Here is a 22,129-nt window from a genome sequence, read left to right as displayed (position 1 = left end):
TATAATGGGCACTATTGGAACTACAACATGCAAAAACACTGGTATGTTCCTTTCGACTGGGTACGGCCACAGTAAACATTGGCCATCTGTCAGCAAGAATCAGCCTGACAACGATGCCAGGTGATGCAAATGACTTAAACTGAGGCTTGTGCAAATGTTCACATCTGTCTTTGTGTATGTATGTATGTATGTATGTATGTATGTATGTATGTATGTATGTATGTATCTATGTATCCATGTATCTATGTATCTATGCATCTATGTATGTGTTGCAGCTGTAAGCAGGCAAATACAACTAGTACTGCAGTTACCAAATGTATAATGACTTTGTGTCAACATAAGTGCGTTAGTGCGGCGGTCAAGAGAAAGTATTCGCTCCCAAGCTCGCCCCCTCTCTGTCAAAGCCCAAAACCCAAGTGAACAGGTTAAGCAAACAAATGTGTTATCACTTCCGCTCAAACAGCAATGAAAACACCCACCACTTACAACAGAAGTGCACAATATAATAATCAATAAATAATATAAATGAGACCATAAACAACATTAAATACGTGGCTCATACAGTATGTATGGATGTATGTATGGATGGATATATGGATATATGTATGTACTGTATGTATGTATGGATGGATGGATGGATATATGGATATATGTATGTACTGTATGTATGTATGGATGGATGGATGGATATATGGATATATGGATATATGTATGTACTGTATGTATGGATGTATGTATGGATGGATATATGGATATATGTATGTACTGTATGTATGGATGTATGGATGGATGGATATATGGATATATGTATGTACTGTGTGTATGGATGTATGTATGGATGGATATATGGATATATGTATGTACTGTAAGTATGTATGGATGGATGGATGGATATATGGATATATGTATGTACTGTATGTATGTATGGATGGATGGATGGATATATGGATATATGTATGTACTGTATGTATGTATGTATGGATGGATGGATGGATATATGGATATATGGATGGATGGATGGAGGATGTACAGTTGGGAGGTAAGCTATAAGGCAGAAAGGCACTGGTTGCTGGGGTCACCAATACAAACAATGATATTTTCAACCTGTGTAACACGGAGATCAGCTGAAACCAGCTGCAATTGCCAGTGGCATGAGCGGTGAGTCCATACAATGTAAACATGCTGTAGTTCTGCATCGTTGACACTGTGGGCCGAGGAGATATTCGGTTGATGTCGCAGCAACAGCCTACTTCAGAGATAAATGTTTGAATGTGAATAAGACAACACAAAACTTGGAACTGGTCAAATTGAACTATGTTTTAAAAAATGTATTAAGGGATGATTATTTTGCACAAAGAATAGAGAAAAAACGAGCCAACAAGTTACATTAAATATCTCACAAATGATGGGAAAAGCAGAATATTAACAACAGAAATGTGTGACATGACTGCATATCTAATTTTATGTACCTAATTTCCTTCATATAGCAGAATCATATTGAGAATCAGGTTAAATTGTGACTGATGCGCGGGCAGTAGAGGGCGCTCTAAACTGCTGCAATTTGTGGGGTTGAATTGAGGAAAGCTTATTGAGAAGTCTAGTCTCGTTACTGAAAAGGTGGTGTGTTTTAGATCCAGTTTTACTTTCAGCAGCCATGAATACTGCAGGAACAGATGAATGAAACCATGTTTGTGACAAGAGGCTTGAATGTATTGATATCAATCTCGAGTCAAGTAAATGTAGTTTTTGCAGCATGATTATAATTCATCATTACATCATTATTATTAAAAGCAACCCCATTGAGAAGGGCAGGCAAATGGAAGATACAACATACTAGGAGGCATTCAGAACCAATGTTCCGTGTAAACTGTTGATTTCATCTAATACATAACCATATTATCATAATCAAATCCAACGTCAGTCACCAGCAATTAGTCCACCTTGACCTCAGAAATTCAGTCTGCTTGTGGAACTATTTTCTTTCAAGTTTTGTTAGATTTGAATGATCTGAATACAATGACGGCTGATATAAAAACAAATAAACATCCAATTGTTTTCTACATAAAGACTGTAATTCAATTCAAGACCGCAATTTTTGAGTATATTAATTTGAAATAATAGCCCTATTTATCAACATACCTTTGGGGGCCCGTTTAATTAAAGTCGGCCCATGCTTTGTTCGCATGCTGTAATGCGGTTTGTCTAAAAGAAGCTCAATACAAACCCAGCATAGGCTAATTCAAGTTTTGGGAGGAGGAAGAGCGGGGGGGGAGAAGGAGGAGGGTTAGTGAGGGGGACTGGGGAGGGGGGGGGGGTGTTGTACTATTGTCCGCCCCTTAATCCGGTTGGCTCAGAGACTGCCCGCAGGCCAATTTGTAAGTGGTTTGCGGAGCTGCCAATCAAAGCAGACATCCTCTCCTCAGGCTGTGGCCACGAACATCTCAGTTGCTGCGTGGAGAGATTTGACGGAGGGGCACTCCTGTGCATGGACCATCACTGTTCTGCAATCCGCCGCCTGCTCAACGGGAAAACCGGACGTTCACGGTGGAGAAAACACCCATGTGAATATTTAGTTTTTGCATGTCAGGAGAGGAGGAACTAGTCGCCGGGTCCGCGGCTGTTTGTCTTTTCGTATCGCGTCTCCCCTCCGATGTCACTCTAATTAACCGGAGGCATGTGGAATCGCTCCAGGATTAACGTTAGGAATTGCTTCCCAATATTGTGCCTCCTGTTAGCGTTATGGACAGAGGTAAGACTGCTGTTGTTTTATTCCAAAACATTTCATTCTGCTCTACGTAAATAAAATAAATGTTTGAAATTACATATGTCAAAAGTTGGTGGGCGTGGGCAGATGTAGCCTATTTGCTCTCCGGCGCTGCATATTCGCATCACATTAATCGATAATTGAATTACGTAGCCGTCAGTTGTGGAGCATGTGATCATGTTACCATGACAAGATTGAAGTCTAAGGAATTGATACATGCTTCTCTCCATTTTGGTTACATTTCTGAGATCCCTGTACGTTTCTTTTTTTTTTGAGAGAGAGAGAAAATTGGGCCTGAACCAAGAAGTTGTAGGTTAAGTTGCATTTGTTTATTTATATATAAATATATTTGTGTGTGTGTGTGTGTGTGTGTATGTGTGTATATATACATACGTGTGTGTATGTATGTGTGTTTAAATTGCATTTCATCAATTGGCTGCTGCAGTGGTTAATTTGCCGTCAGAGAGTAATCTGATTGGCTAAGACCCCAGACTTCAAACTAGGCTGTTCACCCATTCATGATGCACCAAATTATTTTGGAATTACCACCAAATCTGCATTAAGGTTTTATAGTGACTTTTTAATTGGAGTTCAGGCTCTGTTTGACCACTTGTCCATTTTTACACACCAATTTAGGCAACCCAAACAATGCCAAGGTTGTAAATATAGGCCCATATTTAAATTTGGCCTTTTTTAAAAAAAAATGTTGTTCCTAGGTGTCCCAGTCAACCGGCTATTTCGAGCTGCAGCTGATCTCCGTGGAGAATCTAAATGGCGAGTTGGCGGACGGGGAGTGCTGCGACGGCACCAGGAACTCCCAGGACCTCCGCTGCACTCAAGACGAGTGTGACACTTACTTTAAAATCTGCCTGAAGGAGTACCAGATGGAGGTCACCACCAACGGCCCCTGCACTTTCGGCGCTGGATCTACTGAAGTTCTGGGTGGAAATATGTTTTCTGTTCCAAACGCAAAGATGAACCCAAATAAGATTTTGATCCCCTTCCAGTTCGCCTGGCCGGTGAGTTGTGATTTCTTGCCCCAATTAAGCCAACAAAGATGTTTTCTTGCCACGCTCTTCACTGGAGAGAGCATAAAACCAAACCCTTTTTTTTTTTTTTTCATTTGTTCAATGTAATGTTTATGCTTTGTTCAGGCACACATTATTTATAATCATATATGAATGGTTTGGAGCCACTCTCCCATTCTGCATACACCCAGTATGTGACACAGATCTGGATAAAAGTTCACACTTTCAGTTATTTTCTGTCAATGCAAACCAGTTCTGCAGGGAACGGTTTCCCCTATTAATGTTTCTTTCCATTAAACATTTGGTCAGTATAACATCAGAAAACAGTGGACAATACAGTGCACGCATCACAATATACTAATCATCAAATGTCTTCCTTTGTCAGACCAACAGTCCAAAACCCACAAATTAATTTCCTTTACTAACACGTAAGACCAAGGAATCTAGCAAACTCTTAACATTTAAGAAACTGGAACCATTACATTTTAAGCATTTGTGCTTGAAAAGTGACTTATGGATTCATTGACTAATCCTTGCAACTGTAATTGCAACCATCTTCTGCTGCAGAAGACAAATCTACAGCTCTGCAGTGAAAGGCTTGCCAGAAAGAACCTGCTTTTAAAAAGTAGAAATTTAATCCAAAGAAACTGCACTTTAATGGATACATTGATGCCAAATTAACTACAAATCCTTTTGATTTGGTTTTGCTTTTGGGGGAAGTGTAGACAGACCTCACTACATGAGGGTTCTTAGCAGCATCCTGTCCTTGTTAGAATAACACGCATTACAGCTAAACGATTGCGTGCTTCACAAGGATCAGATTGCAGTTACAGTGGTTCAGTGTCATCTGGGTCATTTTTTAAAGTTGCCCTGATATATGAGGGTTGGCATTGTTCCAATCCACCAGCTTGCACCTGCCAAGGCCATGATAGGGTAATTAGACTGGGGGAAATGCTTTGATATGTAGACCCTGGAGTGGGAACTCTGGTTACTTCTCGTATAGAGAAGCGGTTATGGCAAGGCTTTTACTTTCTGGAGAACATTTGCTGTTTCATAAGGGTTTTAAGGGCATTTTCATCATAATGCAATCCATCAAGTGGAATTTGGTTTATTAAGACTTTAGGATTGGTCCACATTGCTCGCTACTGTCAGTTTTGCTGGATGATGATATGGTGATGAGATACCTTAACGTTTATGCAAGGTGATGTTAAGCAGCCAAATTATTAAAGAGTCCGGTGTGATGTATGAGAACGGCATGTACCTTATGGAGGTGCAGCTTGGTTGGAGGTGTTGGAAGGATGCTCCAATTAATTATCTGATATGAGTGAAATGTGTTTGATGCCTTTGGGCAGTAGTTCAGTGTGTACTACTGGCTGGTTTTAACACCTCTCTGCACCTCACAGCTTCCTCTCCTGCTGTGGGTGCCAGGTGGCCCCTGGTGGCCCCTCCAGGGCTATTAAGCTCCTCTGACTGCAGATGACTGATAGCTAATGGATTAGGCATACGGAAAAAAAGGTGCGCTAAGCACCAGTCCTGTAGCACTGAATGTGCCTTTTTTATTACCTCTACCTCCTGTTGCCATTAAGTTTGAGTGAATCTATAAAATTATTTTGGACAATGCAATGATGTAAAATAGAATTTTTTTTGGCATTAAGCTATTGTCATGTTGTTGCTTGTTTTTTTTTTTTTGTTTTTTTTTAAGATTTGTAATGTTGGGGTCAAAGGGACTGCAATGAGAATGGTAGGCTGTTGTGCAGACCAAATATGCACTTTGTATTCGGAAGTATAGGTGATTAGTTGATGGACAGAAAAAGTCATCTATTTTGCTAATTGATTGTGTTGTTTTATTATCTTTAGTTTTCTTTGTAAAAACGGCCATTTTGTAGTTCCAGCGTTTAAGATGTTGCCGTTTTTTACAATCCAACCCCCCACATTGGATTGTTGGTTGGACAAAACGAGACTGCTAAAGACATCACTTTGGACTTTTAGGATATTTTTTTTAGGAAGAATTGTTGGGTGCAGCCCTAGGTATCTCTGGGTATTTAATGATAGGTCAGACAAAACAAGTATACTGCAAATAACCAAATGAGCAATTGATTTTATCGAAGAAACAAATATATCAAGTGGCATACAGTCGTATTTTGAACAAAAGCAGATTAAACATGATTTCGATGATAGGTAGGTCCTAATAATGAGGAGCTCTGTATACTGTCTTTGCAGCCTTTTGTATTAAAGGCATCATGTGTGATTCAGGTTTTGTCTTTGTGTATTTGATGATTTCAGGGTTGCCCACAGCTGTTGAAGGCGGTCCGCCTTTAGTGAATTCACAGCCACCCTTGCTAGCGTTTTTAAGCTTCAGTGGGAAATGGCGAAGGTGTGATTTCACAGAGTAAAAGCCATGTATTAAATGAGGGAGGCTGTTGTTGAGACCATTGGGTGGGTTAGGGGTAACGGTTACCACCTCCTCTAACCAAGGTGCCACAGCTACATGTATATAAAACGCCACACATGCATCACATAGAAAATTAACCAGTGGTAGTCTCTTATTGGACTCATTGACTTGACACCTCAAGGCAGAGGTGAAGAGGGCTATTCTGGTGTGTTGTCTTTCTGTTAAGTGGTCGGGCTGATAACGGTGCACTATTCCAGTGCCAGATGTCACAACAAGCCTGCAGGGTCACTTGCTGTGGCGTTGTCACTTTCCTCACTGAAGAAACAAAGATGCAGTGTACTATTGGCTGTGTAATCTGGACAACTGCCCATTTTTAGTGTGAGGGCTGGACTCTTCTGTCATCCTAAGACCCAGCATCTGAGACAATTTTACTTTACGTACCAAATTTGGAAATATTACATTTTTTATAACTCATTAAATGTCAGTGTGAACACATTAAAGCTGCATGGGTGGAATATCTTTCCTACAAAACTGTGATTTTCAAATGGACCTTGAAATCTTACATTGTGATAATACCCTTTTGATGCCTTAATTGCCTGAATAGACACTTCTTAAATTCTCAAAGAGCATTTCTCATCTTCCCCTCGAGTGTTGTGCAGTCGTGCTGCAACAGTGAAAATCATCCTGCGTTTCTGGGAAAGGCTGCTTCTTCTGTGAAGACACAGACATCATAGCCTCCTATCTTCTTGGCCCAGTTATCACCACAGTGTGATGCAGTCGCTAATGGCTGATTTTACTCAGATTGCATGATGCTTATCCATTCTTTGGAAGTTATCCAGTGATTCTCTATCTCTGGCTTGTCTTTGCAGGAAAGAGACTGACTATTGATTAGAGCCCAACCAATAAAGGATTTTTAAGACCGATATGAATATTTGGTTATTTCAAAATCCGATATGCCAATATATTGGCAGATTTTTTATATATATACACACAAACTTAAGATATATAATTTAAAGTCCTTTTGAACAAAAATACATTAACAACAACAAAAATCTGTGTTGCCAACAGGGACGTTGTAGAGCGCCCTCTGGTGGACAAACTATCCAACACCAACTCTCCTAACATGGTTGAAAGTCTATTTAAAAAAAAATACTCAGAATAAAGAGGCGGTGTTTGCACAGCATGACCAATCACAAACATCTACCAGAGCCGCATAATTTACCTAAGAAGAGCATTTAGCATTTATTATAAGAAGTGTATTTGTATTTAAAAAAAATGTTTGAACTACTTTTTTGAGAAAAGTGTTTAGATTTAGGTTATTTTTCAGTGTCCTACTTTAGTATGTGGATTAAACTGTACCATTGTGGCCTAGCTGATTGAGTTTCCATTTTGTTGGCCTATGCTGTGTAAGCACTTGGGCCAACGAGAGAGAGAGAGAGAGAGAACCTCCATTTGATCACTAATGAAATTGCCGGTGGAATTTCTTTGCCTCTCTCCCCGGTCCCCAGCTACATTAACCGGACATCCGTTTGATGTGAGCCTGCCTGTAACTGGATCTACTCTGAACTTGGATATGTCTAAGACCTCCCTGAGCTAGTAAATAGATGCATGTAGGCGAGCTGATCTGCAACAGCCACCAACTTCCTCAAGAAGCTTGAGCAGTTAGAGATTATGAATTGGAATTAGTTGTAGGGATATTTTAATAGACAGTTGTGGCAATTAAAATCGTTATATTCCTGTAAAGAGGGATCAAGGGATGAAGTGTGTTTGTTTGTTGCTCATGCACTCGCTTGTGTGGCGTGCTGTCAGTCTCATGACGCTGATCATCTCAGCGTGGGGTGTGGACAATCTCATTCACAATTAAACGACTAGATGATCTGCACAGACCTGCCGAAGACCTTGGAACAATCCCAAACTATTTAAATTATTTTGGCTTGCTGCTCTGCTCTTACTGCAAAATACTGTAGAAAGTGTAAATCTTTCCACCAGCACCATACTTGGTTTTAAGAAGTAGGACAGAGGCTTTAACAGTAGCTCATTCAAAGACTCTGCACATGTACTGTAGGTCTCTCTGCCTGAGGCTAGTTGTAGTTTGGATGTTCTAACACTTGCTGAACCTGAAGCTAACACAGGCTGCCATGGTTAGCCACACCTGATGCGGAGCTTGTCAGAGCTGTTGCTAGGAGATGGCTTCATAGGCCTCTTGTAAACAATTATCTTCCCTTTCTTTGGCTCCCTCCCCCATCCTTCCTTCTCTGGTCCCAGGGCTGCAGCTTTGAAAACCACTCGCATGTCGGGTCTCACCTGTGATTCCACTCAGCTCCGCATTGATTAGGCAATTAACCTGTCTGGCTGAGCTCCCGAGGTGAAACAACAACAACAACAACATTTTCTAAGAACTGTTTTCTTTAGCTAATTTTTAACTTGTTTAGCAGACAAGAGTATAACAATTGGCAACATACATGTGCATTAAATGATGTCTATAACAGCTCTGGAAAATGTTAAACATTGGTTGAAACATATGTTTCAGCTATGCATTCATGTGTTAGGTATATGATCGTGGAGCTGCTTTATAGTAACAGCTCGGGTCTTTCTTCGGCTTTCAGTCTCTAAAAGACATGCTCACCCCAACCTTAGACTCAACTAACAAATAAACTAATGGTCCCTTTTCCAAGTGTTTAGTGCTGGAATTTATATTCCTGCCTTATAACTAACTGGATTATTAAAACGTCTAGCCCGAAATGTAGTGTTTTAATTGTTGTGTCCTTGATGACATTTTGGCCCGTTAAGATACCCACTTGGGCTTTCTACACATGTGCTCTGTATTACTCACATCCTCGTGATTGTATAGCACTTCATCCTGACCGACGGTTGCATTGTGTGAGACTTGGTCAGACAATTCGCTCAGGGCTAGACAATATGACCATGTATATCGTCAAAACAATATTAAAAAGTTACATCTCAATGATGAAAAAACAGCGGTTTGACACTTTATATTTTGATCCTTGCACATTGAGAGGGCTTTATTTTTGCACTATGGTTACTTATTAAATTGAGAAAATACTCACTGAATAGGTCAAGTATTTAATCCACACAGACATAAATAAGTTTTACCTTGAGGTTATTCCATATACTATATGTGTTCTTTGACTTACCAGAAACATGCTAGATTGTTATCGAGAAATGAAATCACCTATATCAGGATAGAAGATTTCATATCACCCAGTCCTAAGCTTCAATGACAGTCAGATTTCTACAAAGAGCAGATCATTCATTCAAAATGTAATGCTTTTCCTTACCACAATCAATCATTAAAAGTAACTTGAAACTTTGAGCTGTTACATCAAGTACTTCTCATGTTAGCCATAGTGTATAGTCAGTGAAGGAGTGAGAAGAAAACCACTATCACTGTAACCCCATGCCAAAGTTTCTTCCCAACAAAGCCTTCCCCCTCAGACATGGCACGTTTTGTATCTCAGAAATCTGATGTACTGTTGCCTGTCGTCAACAGTTACAAGGCTGACAGACATCTGTGTTTTTGCTTCACTCATCAACAAAGATGCAGTGTAGTAATGAAGTGTGAAACCTGCGTGGACTGAACTATTGTCATTGGCATCTGACTCTGACTACATCTTTGATCTAAAATGGTGTTTAATGTTATGGTGTCGCAAAGGAGATGAAGGCGGGGATTTCAGTTGAGAACACTTTGTTTTGTTGATGTGATTTTACATAAGTTACAGCGTGTATGAGTGGGAAATAACTGCTTTTGCGGTCCATTAATTAAAGCCTCATTTTTTCCCACTCAGTGCCTCGGATATAATGTTTTAACTTGTGCGCCGATAATATTGTATACACCCAAGTTTGAACAAATTTGTGGAAGTAGTTTCACATTACTTGTCTGAACCTTTTTTAGTGTCAACCATCATGAAAGTTCAACCTAAATTAAATCTTTTTAACTTTATTTTCATGATTTGGACTTCCTGTAATGCAGTTAGCTGTTTTTCTGCTAATTTTGGACACATTCCGCCTGTGCTAAAATGCAGCAGTTTCCCTCTGGTGCTGTCCTACTTACCTAGTTCATTTGCAAAGCTGCTAGTCCAAACTACATACAGAGGTTTGTGTAAACCAACCATCTCGTAATTTTTCAGCTAGTCTTTTTTTTCAGGGCTGTGGTCAAGACCACCTTGGTCCAAGACAAGGACTAGCCGAGACTGAGTTACATATGTCTTATGCAGGACAGTATCAAGACGATCATTTTGGGTTATATGTTATTATAAAAGCAAAAACAGTGTCACAGCACCCAGGATATTTAAGTATAACCATTCCCCTTGATATCCTATAATCTAAAGAAAACAGAATGACATGCAGTGATACCTCATAATAGCAATGTTAGAACTGGTAGTAGTACTGAGCATTTGAGCAACTAAAAGACAATGTAGCTTCACTCCAGGTGAAGTGTGTGTATTAACTTGGGTTAATAGGAAAGACATGCATTTTCAGAAAATATTCAAGTTTGTTTAACAATGAACAGAGTGTAATTTAGTATATGTTCTTTTGTATTTGAGAGAATTTAAAAAATCTATCTGGAAGTTGTTCAGCGGAGGGGCAGGTTGGGGCACACAGCACTGAAGATGCTGGAGCAAAATCATTTTTATGATTAGAATTAATATTATTATATAATAAGACACTTGGACTCGGTCAAGACCAAAAGCCATTTTTAGCAAGACCAGAGACTGAGACAAGTCCAAATACTAGAGTCGGAGACAAGTCCGACATTTTAGATAAATGGTCTCAACTCTGGACTTGAGTCAAAGATCGGACTCGAGTACTACAGCCCTGGTCTATATCCAAGACCGGACTCGAGGACCCCAGCCCTGGTCTATATCCACAACCTTCCGCTTCTGGGATTTCTCTATTGGCACTGAACATTTCGCCTTGGCAGTTACCTTCTGCTTTCTTTGTGTTGGAGTTTTCAACTCCGGTCAATTTTCAGGGGCTATGGTTAACTGCTCCTCAGATATCTGCTCGGTAAATCAAGAATCTGAGTTTTCTCTTGCACGACTAAAACAACTTTTGAGCGTACACAAGTAAACAACTTTCTTTTCCAAGGCAATTTAGCGGAGGCACCAGGGCTCTGTGTGCCGCTCATGCCAATTGTGATTGGTTTGAAGACATTCCAATAAACCAGAGCACGATTAGCAGTCTTTTATTGGCATAGGTGGAAAAATACTTAAATATTGTACTCAAGTAAAAGTACCAATACTTTGATGAAATATTACAAGTAAAAATACCTATCAGAAAAATTACACAAGTAAAAGTAATAAGTAGTTAATTTAAAAAGCACTTCAAGTAAAAGTTACTTTTTTTTTTAAGCAACTGTAAAACTGGGCGGGGGAAATCTCTCCCATGTAGTGAAAATGGATCAAGGGGTCATAAATCCAAAACTATTTTGTTTTTAATTAAAGAAAAAACTATACAAATGTATGAGCATCCATACACATGGAATAACAACGTAACACATGTCACAAATGGCATTTCATGCCACAATCCTTTAAAAAAAATAAAAAAAATAACTGTGCTCCCTTTACCATTCACACTGCTGATATAATTGACTAAAGTTCACAGCCCAGACTAGCAGCTAGCTTCTACACACCTAACTAGTCCATATGAGCTAATTAGATGTATAAATTTAGCAAGTGTCCTATATACATTGTCCTACGTCTTGCTAGTGCTAGACAAAAATTAGTAACGCCACAAAACATGTTGTTTTGAGCCTGGTAGGCAGCCTGATGCTGATCATTCATCACTATAGTGCAAGGGTCATTTTTCCAGGCGCCTGAATTTTTCTAAGCAGATACTAGGAGGCAGTTCAGTGAGGAGTGATGGTTAAATTCTGTGATTACTGAAACATGGCTGTAGTATGCAGCTTCTTGATTGGTGGAAAATGCTTGCAGAAAGAAACGTCTGTTGTCAGGTAAAAATGTCCCTGTCAAAGAAGAAGTGAAATGTTGACGTGGAAAAGCCCAACTTTAATGATGAATGCACTGATAAGCAGGCTGTGCATTTGTGTTGTATGCCTCCTTTGCAATGAAACAAGGCTGTTGCAAAAATAATACAACCAGTGGCATCATCATCAAGAGTGGAGAACGCCTACATAACGATTGCATCATTCACATGCATATTAAGTAGCCACATGCATCTGTTTTGGTCTTGTAATAAATCCATAGATTTACCGGTCCAGCGGAAAGGATGGTTTGTATAGCCAGCAGATAAGTAAATCATAACATTAAGTATTATTAAGTAATGAGAATGATGGATTTAGTTTTTTTTAATTATTTATTTATTTTAGTTGAGCTGTACTAGAGAATATATTCGATTAAAAAAAGATCAGTGATGCTGTTTTGCTCTCACTTTTCTCCCTGAAGTTTACTGGAAGTCATGTGGGGTAACCCATAAAAAAGAAATAGCCTTTTCAATGCTGTTGATTAAATTCCAAAGTAGCCTAAAAAACAGCCATAAAAAAGAATTGTGATGATCTCATAACCCTGCTCCGTTAAAATCACGATATATTTTTGCCATATCGCCCACCCCTATGTCCTGTACAGTATGTTCTAATTATTTTACTATAGCATCTCATCCTTTGCTGACATCAAGCCCTACGATGTGGAGGATGTTGTACAGATCTTTTAACTTGAATCGTGACCTTCTTTTTTACGATGGTGCAGGTATTCCTACGGGTGCATTCATGTTCAAAAGTAAAAGTGTAGCTGTGAGTTGTGCATATTATATCTCTGCGTTGACTTGTGTGTTGGAAAACAACGCTCCTTCCATGTCGCTGTGGACCGCTGCGTCCCCCGCCTCTTGTTAAATGAATGGGATGCAGGTGCTAGAAGCTCCTTGTGGGGGTAATTAAAGCATGTCATTACATAGCAAGTTACGTTGTCACTTTACGGTTGGACCTGTTTGAAATGATAATGGGGCTTGGCTGGAGACGGTGCTGTATTGCTCTCCAGTCAGGCTGGATCAGCAGTTAGCCTGTAAATGTTCCTGAAGCATGTCTATTGCTTTAGTAGCTATTCGACTTCTTAAAGCAGATTAACACTTGAGGAAGTAAGTGACAGATATCCGCTATTGTTTGAAACCTTTAGTTGTTTATTTTTTATAGAGCTTCAAACATGAATTGATAAGTTGTGAACTATTAATTTAATCGCCAACAAAGATAATAATAATTGGTTTGAGTCATTTTTAATGAGTCATTTTTAATGAAAAAAGTGATAGTTATGATTCCAGCCACTTCATTGTAAATATTTTCTTGTTTTGTGAACTGAATATCTTTTTGAATTATGGGTAAAAAAAAGACAGTTGACTTTTTTTAGCATTGTCTGACCTTTTACAGACCAAACAATTGATCGGTTAATCAAGAAAAGAATTAACAGATTAATCAACAATAAAAATAATCCTTAGTTGCAGACCTAGTTTCCTAGCACATGTGATGAGAGGGCCTGAGCGTAAAAGGTGTTGTGGCTTGATTGTGTTGTGTTGTGATTGCCAGTCTTGTCAGTGTAGTATTTTTAGATGAGAATGAATAGTTCCATGTTTTGATACAAGAGCAACCTGCTTTTGATTTTTAAGGAATGAAAAACTTTGTTTGCTCAGTTTGGGGCATCATTTGCAATTCACGAGTTAATTCTTTTTGTTTTCGAATAAGTGTGTAACAGTAAATTACTTGATGTCAGTTTCGACATGTCTATTGTTGGCATGTGAAATCATTTAGCTTTTTTAATGCAAATGCGCATGTGTCAGTGTTTGTCTTGCGTGTTGCATACTCTTGGATCATGCTGGTTAATTAGCACCAGGAGGGGGGGTTTGTTGTATTGGAAGTGCATGGGTAATGACTCTGTTGGCATAGTAGCAGCATGCTCAATGAGCCGTGTGTGTATAGCCGGTGTACACCAGCAAGCCAAATGCCTTGCTTTCAGTTCGACATCTCTTGGCACACGACTCTGGCAAGCAACTTGTGTGCGGGACTCGCAACCTTCCACATCTTCACACAGCAGAAATATGACTGCTTTCTCAACGACACATTGTAGCTGTAGAAAAGTGATATATTGATGTTGATATAGAAATGAATATTGTCTTGAGGCCATTGGTCAGTGGTGCTTGCCTTGTCTGTAGTGTTCCATTCAAACTTAACACCACAGAAATCAATATAAATACTGGTTTGTCCACTTTCTCTCTCCGCTTGCATTGTGTTTTGTTTGAGTTTTGATGCTCTGGCACGTGGTGAAAACAATAGGGTTGGGTAAGTTGCACATACTGTCCAATAATTGCAGACTGTCCTTGGTGTTTGTTTGGGATAAGCGCACTGGTTGTAGTCCTAGAGCTAAAACGATCGGTCCCTAGCCAATTAGTCACCCAACAAGAGGTTAATTGATCTCATTCAATCAAGCAAAAGCTGCTAAATGTTTGGTAGGTAAAGCTTTTTCAATGTGAGGATTGGTTTCTTTCCTGTTTCATATTGTTAAAATGTACTGTGGTGTAGTGTAGATAGTCTTGTCTGTGTTTCAATGGTGGAACAAGCTCAAGGATACAAAATTATGTAAGAAGTGGTGGTTAATTATCATATTTATGAGTGTTATTTTGAATCTACATATGCAAGATTGTTGAGCTCTAATTCCGTCTACCTGAAATCCTGGGACAAGCAGAGTAAAGAATTGTTTAGTACGGATATCAAAAAGGGTCAAAAACCTTCCAACGTGTACTTCTCTGCCTGCCAACATCACCACCCCATTAGTCGGGTAATTAGAAGAAAAGAAACAACTGGACGTTGCAGAGTTGATTTTATATATTTGTATGGGATCTCCTTCATCCTACTCATGGGACTGTTATCAATTACTACCCATTAAGAGTGATGGAGTGCCGTTGTTATTCATTCATCATTTTACCACTAACACCAAAGATCAGTGTCCAAAGAAGCTAGAAGGTGCATTGCGCCCATTCACTGTTCTACCTATTCAGCAGAGAAGGCATAGTTTGATTGCCCTGTTGAACTAGCGTTGTAGACTCTGCCAGAGTAAAACCAAAAGCTGGGATTGACATCATAGATTAATGAAGATTACATGCAGCGATTACTGGCCACGGGATGAATCACGATGACCTCATGTCCCATCAGAAGGCAATAAATCAGGAGATGTCAGGGGAACGCTCCGTGGAGGAGTCAAGAACTGTGAGGTGGACGTTCAGGTCACCTAATCCCGATATGGGAACATAAACAGCTCAAGGTTACAGAAAGGGCTTTTATAGGCGGTACACATCTGTGAATTTTCTAGTCATTGCATGAAAGGCATAAAAAAACGGCTCTTGCTAGGAATAATTCAAAGAGCTCAATCAACATTTGTGGTGTAGACTTTACCCAAGATGCAGTAATGAGTCAATCCAACCTCAGATCCACAATGTGGATGCACCCCTCCATTGATGCATAGTTCTTGTCAGACTTAGATCTCCCATGGGATTACACATCAGGCCTGGATATCACATTCTTAGTATTCTTCGAATGCAAACACGCACATCGCCCCACATGCAGAGGGCTGACCCCTCTTTTGTAATAGAAGCGTGGAGATCCCAAGCTTAGTGACCCCAAGCTGCCCCAGCTTCCACTTCCCACTGCCACCTCTCCCTATTCCCCGTCTCTTTCTTTTATTTCAATGGCCACCTTCCACTGACCCAGCCACCCTTCATCTGGCGTGGGAACCTACACCTGTGGCTCTCCCCATGCATCACCACCACATACTCTGCATTCACTAAAAATGGCATTTTTGTGTTGACTTGAATACCTGAATTCAATGAAATGATGAGGTTTAGTCAACTTGGTGCGATGCAAAGATGGTACTTGTGTTATTATTTAAAGCAAACACAGATTCACTGAGTACATGGCACATAAACATTAAAAAAAAATGTCACCGTGCCCCCCTTCTTGACTTGAAAACTAGGATTTCTCTGAGTAAATCCTCTAATCCATTAGGGGAAGGGTTGGGTTTTGGAGATTTGACTGGCAGGACGATTCTTCTTGGTCTCGGATGAAGTATTTCACATTGTCAAATGTAGCTGGTATTTTTTTTTTGTAGTTAAGAAAACGGGCTGGATAATGAAATTAGGATATTTCCTGAATTGGACATAAGACATAAAAGAACCACTGGTAGTTTTTTTACTTTACCCATGCAACTGTCCTGCCCAGGCTCAGCAGCACACATGCTGACACTAATTGTCCTCATGCTGACTGTGTCTCTTCATGGACAATGGTTTTGATTGGGATGGGGGTGAGTTATGATGTTGGGACAAGGGTCTTTGTTCAGTAGCCTTTGCCCGTTCCCTCCCCCACGCCTCCCCTTTATCCCCCTCCCCATCCATCTATCTTGTTCCAACCATTTGGGCAGCTGTCACTTAATCCAGCTAATCACAGAGTGGGACGGTCTGTGGGAAACCAGACTAGTCCACAGCTTTGCTCAACCCCAACATTTACTGAGTCGGGAAACTATTTATCCAGACAATTACAACATGTCGGCATGCAAGCAAGCTTGGATTTTAGGTAAACCCAAAAGGTGGAGGTGACAATATGGCCACCTGTTCTTTGTTTTGATCTTTTGATTCTGCCTCATGAAAAGGTTTGTCTGTCACATTTCATAGTCTCACAATACAGGCAGGCGTTAGCCCAAGATCTCTTGCCAGTAATTCATTCATTGCTACTCACAGTTCCTCTTGTGTGCATTGGCGTATGCATACACACACCCACATGCTCAGACTGGGGCAGCTAGCCCCCACCCCCTTTTGTGGTGGGGGAAGGGGGAATGGTTGGAAAGGTCAGAAGCCGAGCTACATTTCGTGGGATGATCCACGTTTATGTCAAATAATCCATCTTTGAGGCCGCATCTGTTACGCGTCTGTGGTCGTATGGGTTGGCAGAGTTTCTGGAAACGGCAGCACGAGTGTCGACCTTTCGCCAAAACCCCGAGACTCACTCCTCTCTTCCATACCCCTTACCTCTTAACTACAGCTGTACTTGTTACCCACCTCTCCTATTCCAGTCTAGTTTTGGCCTCTCATGTCTTACTGGTTGCTACAGTCTCATGCAGCTGTACCCCCACCCGCCCGTGTCCAAACCCTGACTGAAACCCTTTAGCTCTCCCCTATCCTGTCATCTCCTAGCCCCTTCTCTTGTCACATGTGGTCTTCCACAATAACACTCCCCTCCCCTTCCTCCCGCCACCACCCGCAGCCAGACAAGCCTACTTAATCCCATAGCCCAGCAGCAACCAGCCTACCAGCTTGTTGGTCCCCCAGATCAACAACACAAACTGACACACACACATTTTCCAATCCCCCTTCCTGTGATTTGTCTTTCCCGCTTCATTGAAGTCCCTCAAATACATGCTTTTTTTTGTACTACCCCTCCCAGGACAACATCCTATCAATGACATTACAGTAGAGGTCACAGCAGTCACACTGTGGCTACTACAACTGTCACTGGTGGTGACGTAATGAGTGTTATTTAGGTCAGCTGGTTGCCTAGCAGTGTGCCTTGCAGCACACCAGCTAGATTACTTACTGTGTTGATGGTTAGCTTGCTTAGGTTGTGATTCATGTTTTTAAGAGCAACCCCCTTAAATTGACAAAACGTAATTGTTTTTAAATATATAAAAATTGGTTGTTGTTGTTGTATTGCAAAATAAAAAATCAGTTTTATATATTAATCAATTATTCCACATTAAGTCAGATTTAAGCCAATAATTGCTATCTCATTTTCCCAGAGCTCAAGGATTTGTTGTCAAACAGTCCAAAACCAGATATATCCAATTAAAGATCATATAAAATAGAAAAAAGCAGCAAATCCTTACATTTGAGAAACTGGAAACAATGTTTTGTCTAACCTTCTTAATTCCTTTTCTGTTTATCCACTAATTGATAATTAATAAACTAATTTTCAGCACAGGATAAAACTAATTTGTCAATGCAACACTACTGTTATACTGGTCAACTGTTATACTAATAATCCCCTTAGCTGCTGATTTACCTCACTGTCTGAGAACAAAGGACAAAGCCAGGCAGAGTTCATCTCTCACAGCTAATATTGGCAAAGTGACCTTCTTAATGGACATTATACCTGCTGAGGCTTTATTTTTTTTCCTCCTGAAAACGTGGTGCCTTTAACAGTTATTGATTTGTTTCACATATTGATTGTGAAAGAGGAAAGAGACATACGAAAACCGGGCCAAGCAGGTTCCAATGGTGGGTTGTCAGAAAACACACTGTCTAGTCAGTGGAGAGAACGTCAACCATCACATCTGGGATTCAATTATACTGATGCGTTGTTAAAGGAATAGTTTGAATTTTTTTTGAAGTGGGGTCGTATGAGGTATATCCATAGTCAGTGTAGTAGATGGCGGTCAGCACGCCCCCAGTATGGAGAAGCAGGCAGTAGTAATCCGATTTACCCAGTTGCTGACATTGAATGGTTAGAAGATGTCAAAGGAATAGTTCAGTAGTTCATCTTTGAAATATGCTTTGCTGGTTAAACTAATGTAATGTAACATGTCTATAAGTGAGCTTTTGAGGTGCTGTAAATTTAGATTTCTCTTTATCTGCTTTTGCAAGATGTGTACAAGTTCTGCATTGTAAATATTGAGTTAGTTCAACTTGCACCTTCACCATGATTATCTTTGTGTATCTGTGGCCTTTTCCTCAGTTGCCTGGATTTTTGTTTCAAAGCTTCACTGTAGAGTCATCAGACTATGTGCAGGTTCAAACTACCACATTGCATACTGAGCCAAAGGAAAGTTTGTAGAGCCTAGGCTGTTCCCTTGTGTCCTTCTCTCTCTCTCTCTCTCTCTCTCTCTCTCCACATCTCAGTCATGCAGCTTCTTTTGGCTTCTTCCCACAGTTGTACTTACCGTATCCTGCTCTCTTATCTTTGAATCATTGGGTTTCATTGGCAGCGTAACTCAATCGCACCTCCGAGTAACGGGGCCAAGTTGCATACTCTGTAGTAGCAATGACATCGATTTTTGCATCATCCGCGTGCGTCCGTATGTGTATGCGTGCGCTGATGCTTGTAGAAGAGTTGCATGACTGGCTTTAACGAATATCCACATTATTCATTCTTCATATCATTATCAACACAACCCTTACTTCTTCAGAAATGGAGGAACAAAATAACAAAGGGCCTGTTGTTAAATGTTCCTTTTTTGTAGCGGAGAGTAAACAAGGCATTTTGCATTCATTAGCAATGAAGTATTTAGATGGAAGATATTATAAAATAATTACTTGCCATATCATATTTAGTCCAGTAAAATGGAAATGTTGGACTGTAAGTGAGCTGGGACTATTTCCACCGTCCATTCAAAGTAAAGGCAGCTGGTGGTACAGTTAATTGTTGTAGTGTGGTGCATGCTTAATAGTTGCAAATGTTGTGTTTTTTTGTGCTTAATGTTATAATTCCTACCATGCATTCACTCTATAGGTAGCAGGAGACATTGTTACTCTAATGGACAGCATTCTAATTGCTCAATAAGGCTTGCTGGCACTGAAATGAGCAAACTCTTACACATTGCATTTGATCTAAAGAGAGAGACAGAGAGAGAGAGACAGAGAGATGCTATTTTGTCCCAATTTTACCCGACTCATTTTTTCTTGTTTTTTCTTCCCTCCAGCGGACATTCACCTTGATTTTAGAGGCCTGGGACTGGGACAACGGCACACGAAACAGTAAGTCTAAACTTTTCACACATCTTAGTGCCTTGTCTGCTAATAACTGATTTAGATGGCAATAAGAGTGGACATGGTTGCCAACAAACTCTCATAGCGGCTTCTGACATGTGAATGGGATATTTTTCTGAGTTTTTTTTTTTTAAATCAGCTTAACCGTTAGTTTTTAGTCCTTTTAAAAAGTTTGCTGTTTGGTAAAAGAAAAAAAGGCTATTCAGTCGAGTTCCTGACTGCTAACTGACTGGTATTTTAAGCTTCTTTTTTCTGTTAAGTTCATGCCCCACTGCTGGAAGGTGCTCACAGCGGAGGGGTTCATGGACACTAGGTCGAGGAGGACTGGTGGGTTAAATTGGCCGTCCTGCACACAGACACACAGCAGACGTACGCTGGGCGTACGCCTCGAGCCACTAGGGGGTTAAGTGTCTTGCTCAGGGACACATTGGCTGGTGTATTGCAATGGAAATCCAACCCAGGTGTCCCACACCCTAGGCATGCGTCGTACCCACTGCGCCACCCTCAGGTTTACTGATTATTAACCGTTGACCGACAAGCAGGAAACGGAGTCTCAGTTCACCCTGTCTGAACAGCTGTAGGCTTGTAGCGGTGTTGTTGTTTCGTGCATTGTCAGACACATGCTGCCACTTTACTGAAACCGCTTGCGGGACCAACATAAGTCCACAGCGGCCCGCCGCGTGTATGTCCAAGCCTGTCTCCACCAAAGCTTTATACAATAAAATAAAACGCAGTGTCCGTTGGAAAAATGAAATCATCGTTGCAAAAAACTGTTGGTTGGACAAAAAAACTATTATAAATATGTTAGTTTGGGCTCTGGTGAATTCGTTATTCTGTGACAATTCCCAGACAAAGGGCATCAATCCAGTAAAATAACCTGCCGTTTCTATGACAATAGACATAATTGCTGGCTACAACAAGTTGAAGTCCTGTTCAAATCTCTAAATCAATTTCATTGTGTTTTGTGCATTAAGGTTGTAAATGAAAACGTTCTGCTTTAACACCATAGGTTAGCAGGATGAAAAGACCCAAAACACGCTTCATATAGAAGACTTGTCTTGGTTCTTCTCAGCTATGTCTGCTGTGGCGGTCAGGTCTGACCAGCTGTATCCTGTTTTCCTTTGGTTATGTCCGCTGGGTGGACTCCTGTATAACCCCCTTTTTCCCGTCTGGGAGGTAGAGGACCCATTGAGGACTGTAGTGTATGTGTTGATGTAGCTTTAATCTGTGGACAGGTTGGCATATTTCACAAGTCTCTAATACCTTTCCTATGAATTTAAGCATGTACAGGAATTTATATTTAGGATCATACTGTCCTCTCGAGTCTAAACTTGCTCCTTCTTATTTATATGAGGTCATTGCATCCTGTTTTGTCCATAACATCAAACGCACTTCCACTCGCAAATGCAGACAATGGAGAAGAAATAGATTTTGACATCAGAGTGCTTTGATTAGACTTGCCTTGTGTAGTCGCCGTTTCTCCATGTGGGCCCCCCTTAATTGTGTACATTAACAGTAATTAGTTTTGATGTTTCTGATGAATGTAAGGCCTCAATGTTGCTTAAGAAACCGTCCAATTGATTTTCTGCCAGCTACTCGCACTAAAGTCTCAGCCAAATTGCTCTAAAGATGCAAAATAGATGCGTTTCAAATGTAAGGATACAAAACATGAGAAAAACATTTTCCGCACTTTCAATTTGATTTATTTTACTGGCATAAAATGAGAAAGGGTACACCTTTCTTGCTTTTATCTCAAAGTATTGTAGAAATGTGAAAGACTTCAAAGTTCACGCAGGTTTGAGTCATTCTGTGTTGGATGCGTTTTGAAAGCAGCAGCACTCAGCCCGCTGTTAGGTCGCAGACATCAGCTGACTTCAACCTTAAAGTAATCCGTTCAAGAAACGCAAATGTCTTGAACAAATGCTTCTTTCAACCTTCCTGGGACATCACAAGGGAGTCTGCTTGCTTCTGTAAGGTCACACTGGTCCAATCCCAAAGTCCGGACTCACTGACTTTGGTGCACTTTCTCGCGAAATTCGTTAAGGCTGAGGGTTGTCCCAATGTTGAATTTCAAAGGGCATGAGGGTGTGAGTACACACTAACTAAGTCCTTTCCGTGAGTCTGCATCGTTCACTTCACCAAAGGGAATTACCCACAGTTCAAAGCATTGTGACG

The 22,129-nt window shown here is 40.4% G+C and overlaps 1 protein-coding gene across 2 annotated transcripts in view; it reads left to right on the top strand.

The window, feature by feature from the left end:
- Positions 1-2,333: 2,333 nt before the first annotated feature.
- jag2b (jagged canonical Notch ligand 2b) overlaps positions 2,334-22,129 on the top strand; it is a 46,892-nt gene continuing 27,096 nt past the window's right edge. The window contains exons 1-3 of one of the 2 annotated variants that reach the window (XM_034900302.1): positions 2,334-2,749; positions 3,481-3,783; positions 19,888-19,942. In XM_034900302.1, coding sequence (XP_034756193.1) covers positions 2,675-2,749; positions 3,481-3,783; positions 19,888-19,942 — 433 coding nt within the window. In that variant the 5' untranslated portion in view covers positions 2,334-2,674. The remainder of the gene's footprint in view (positions 2,750-3,480; positions 3,784-19,887; positions 19,943-22,129) is intronic. The other variant, XM_034900303.1, reaches the window with a different exon arrangement.

The sequence above is a fragment of the Etheostoma cragini genome, chromosome 18 (assembly GCF_013103735.1).
Source record: "Etheostoma cragini isolate CJK2018 chromosome 18, CSU_Ecrag_1.0, whole genome shotgun sequence".
NCBI lineage: Eukaryota > Metazoa > Chordata > Actinopteri > Perciformes > Percidae > Etheostoma > Etheostoma cragini.
Note: the sequence above shows the minus strand (reverse complement) of the source record. Positions and strands in the feature narration are given on the sequence as shown.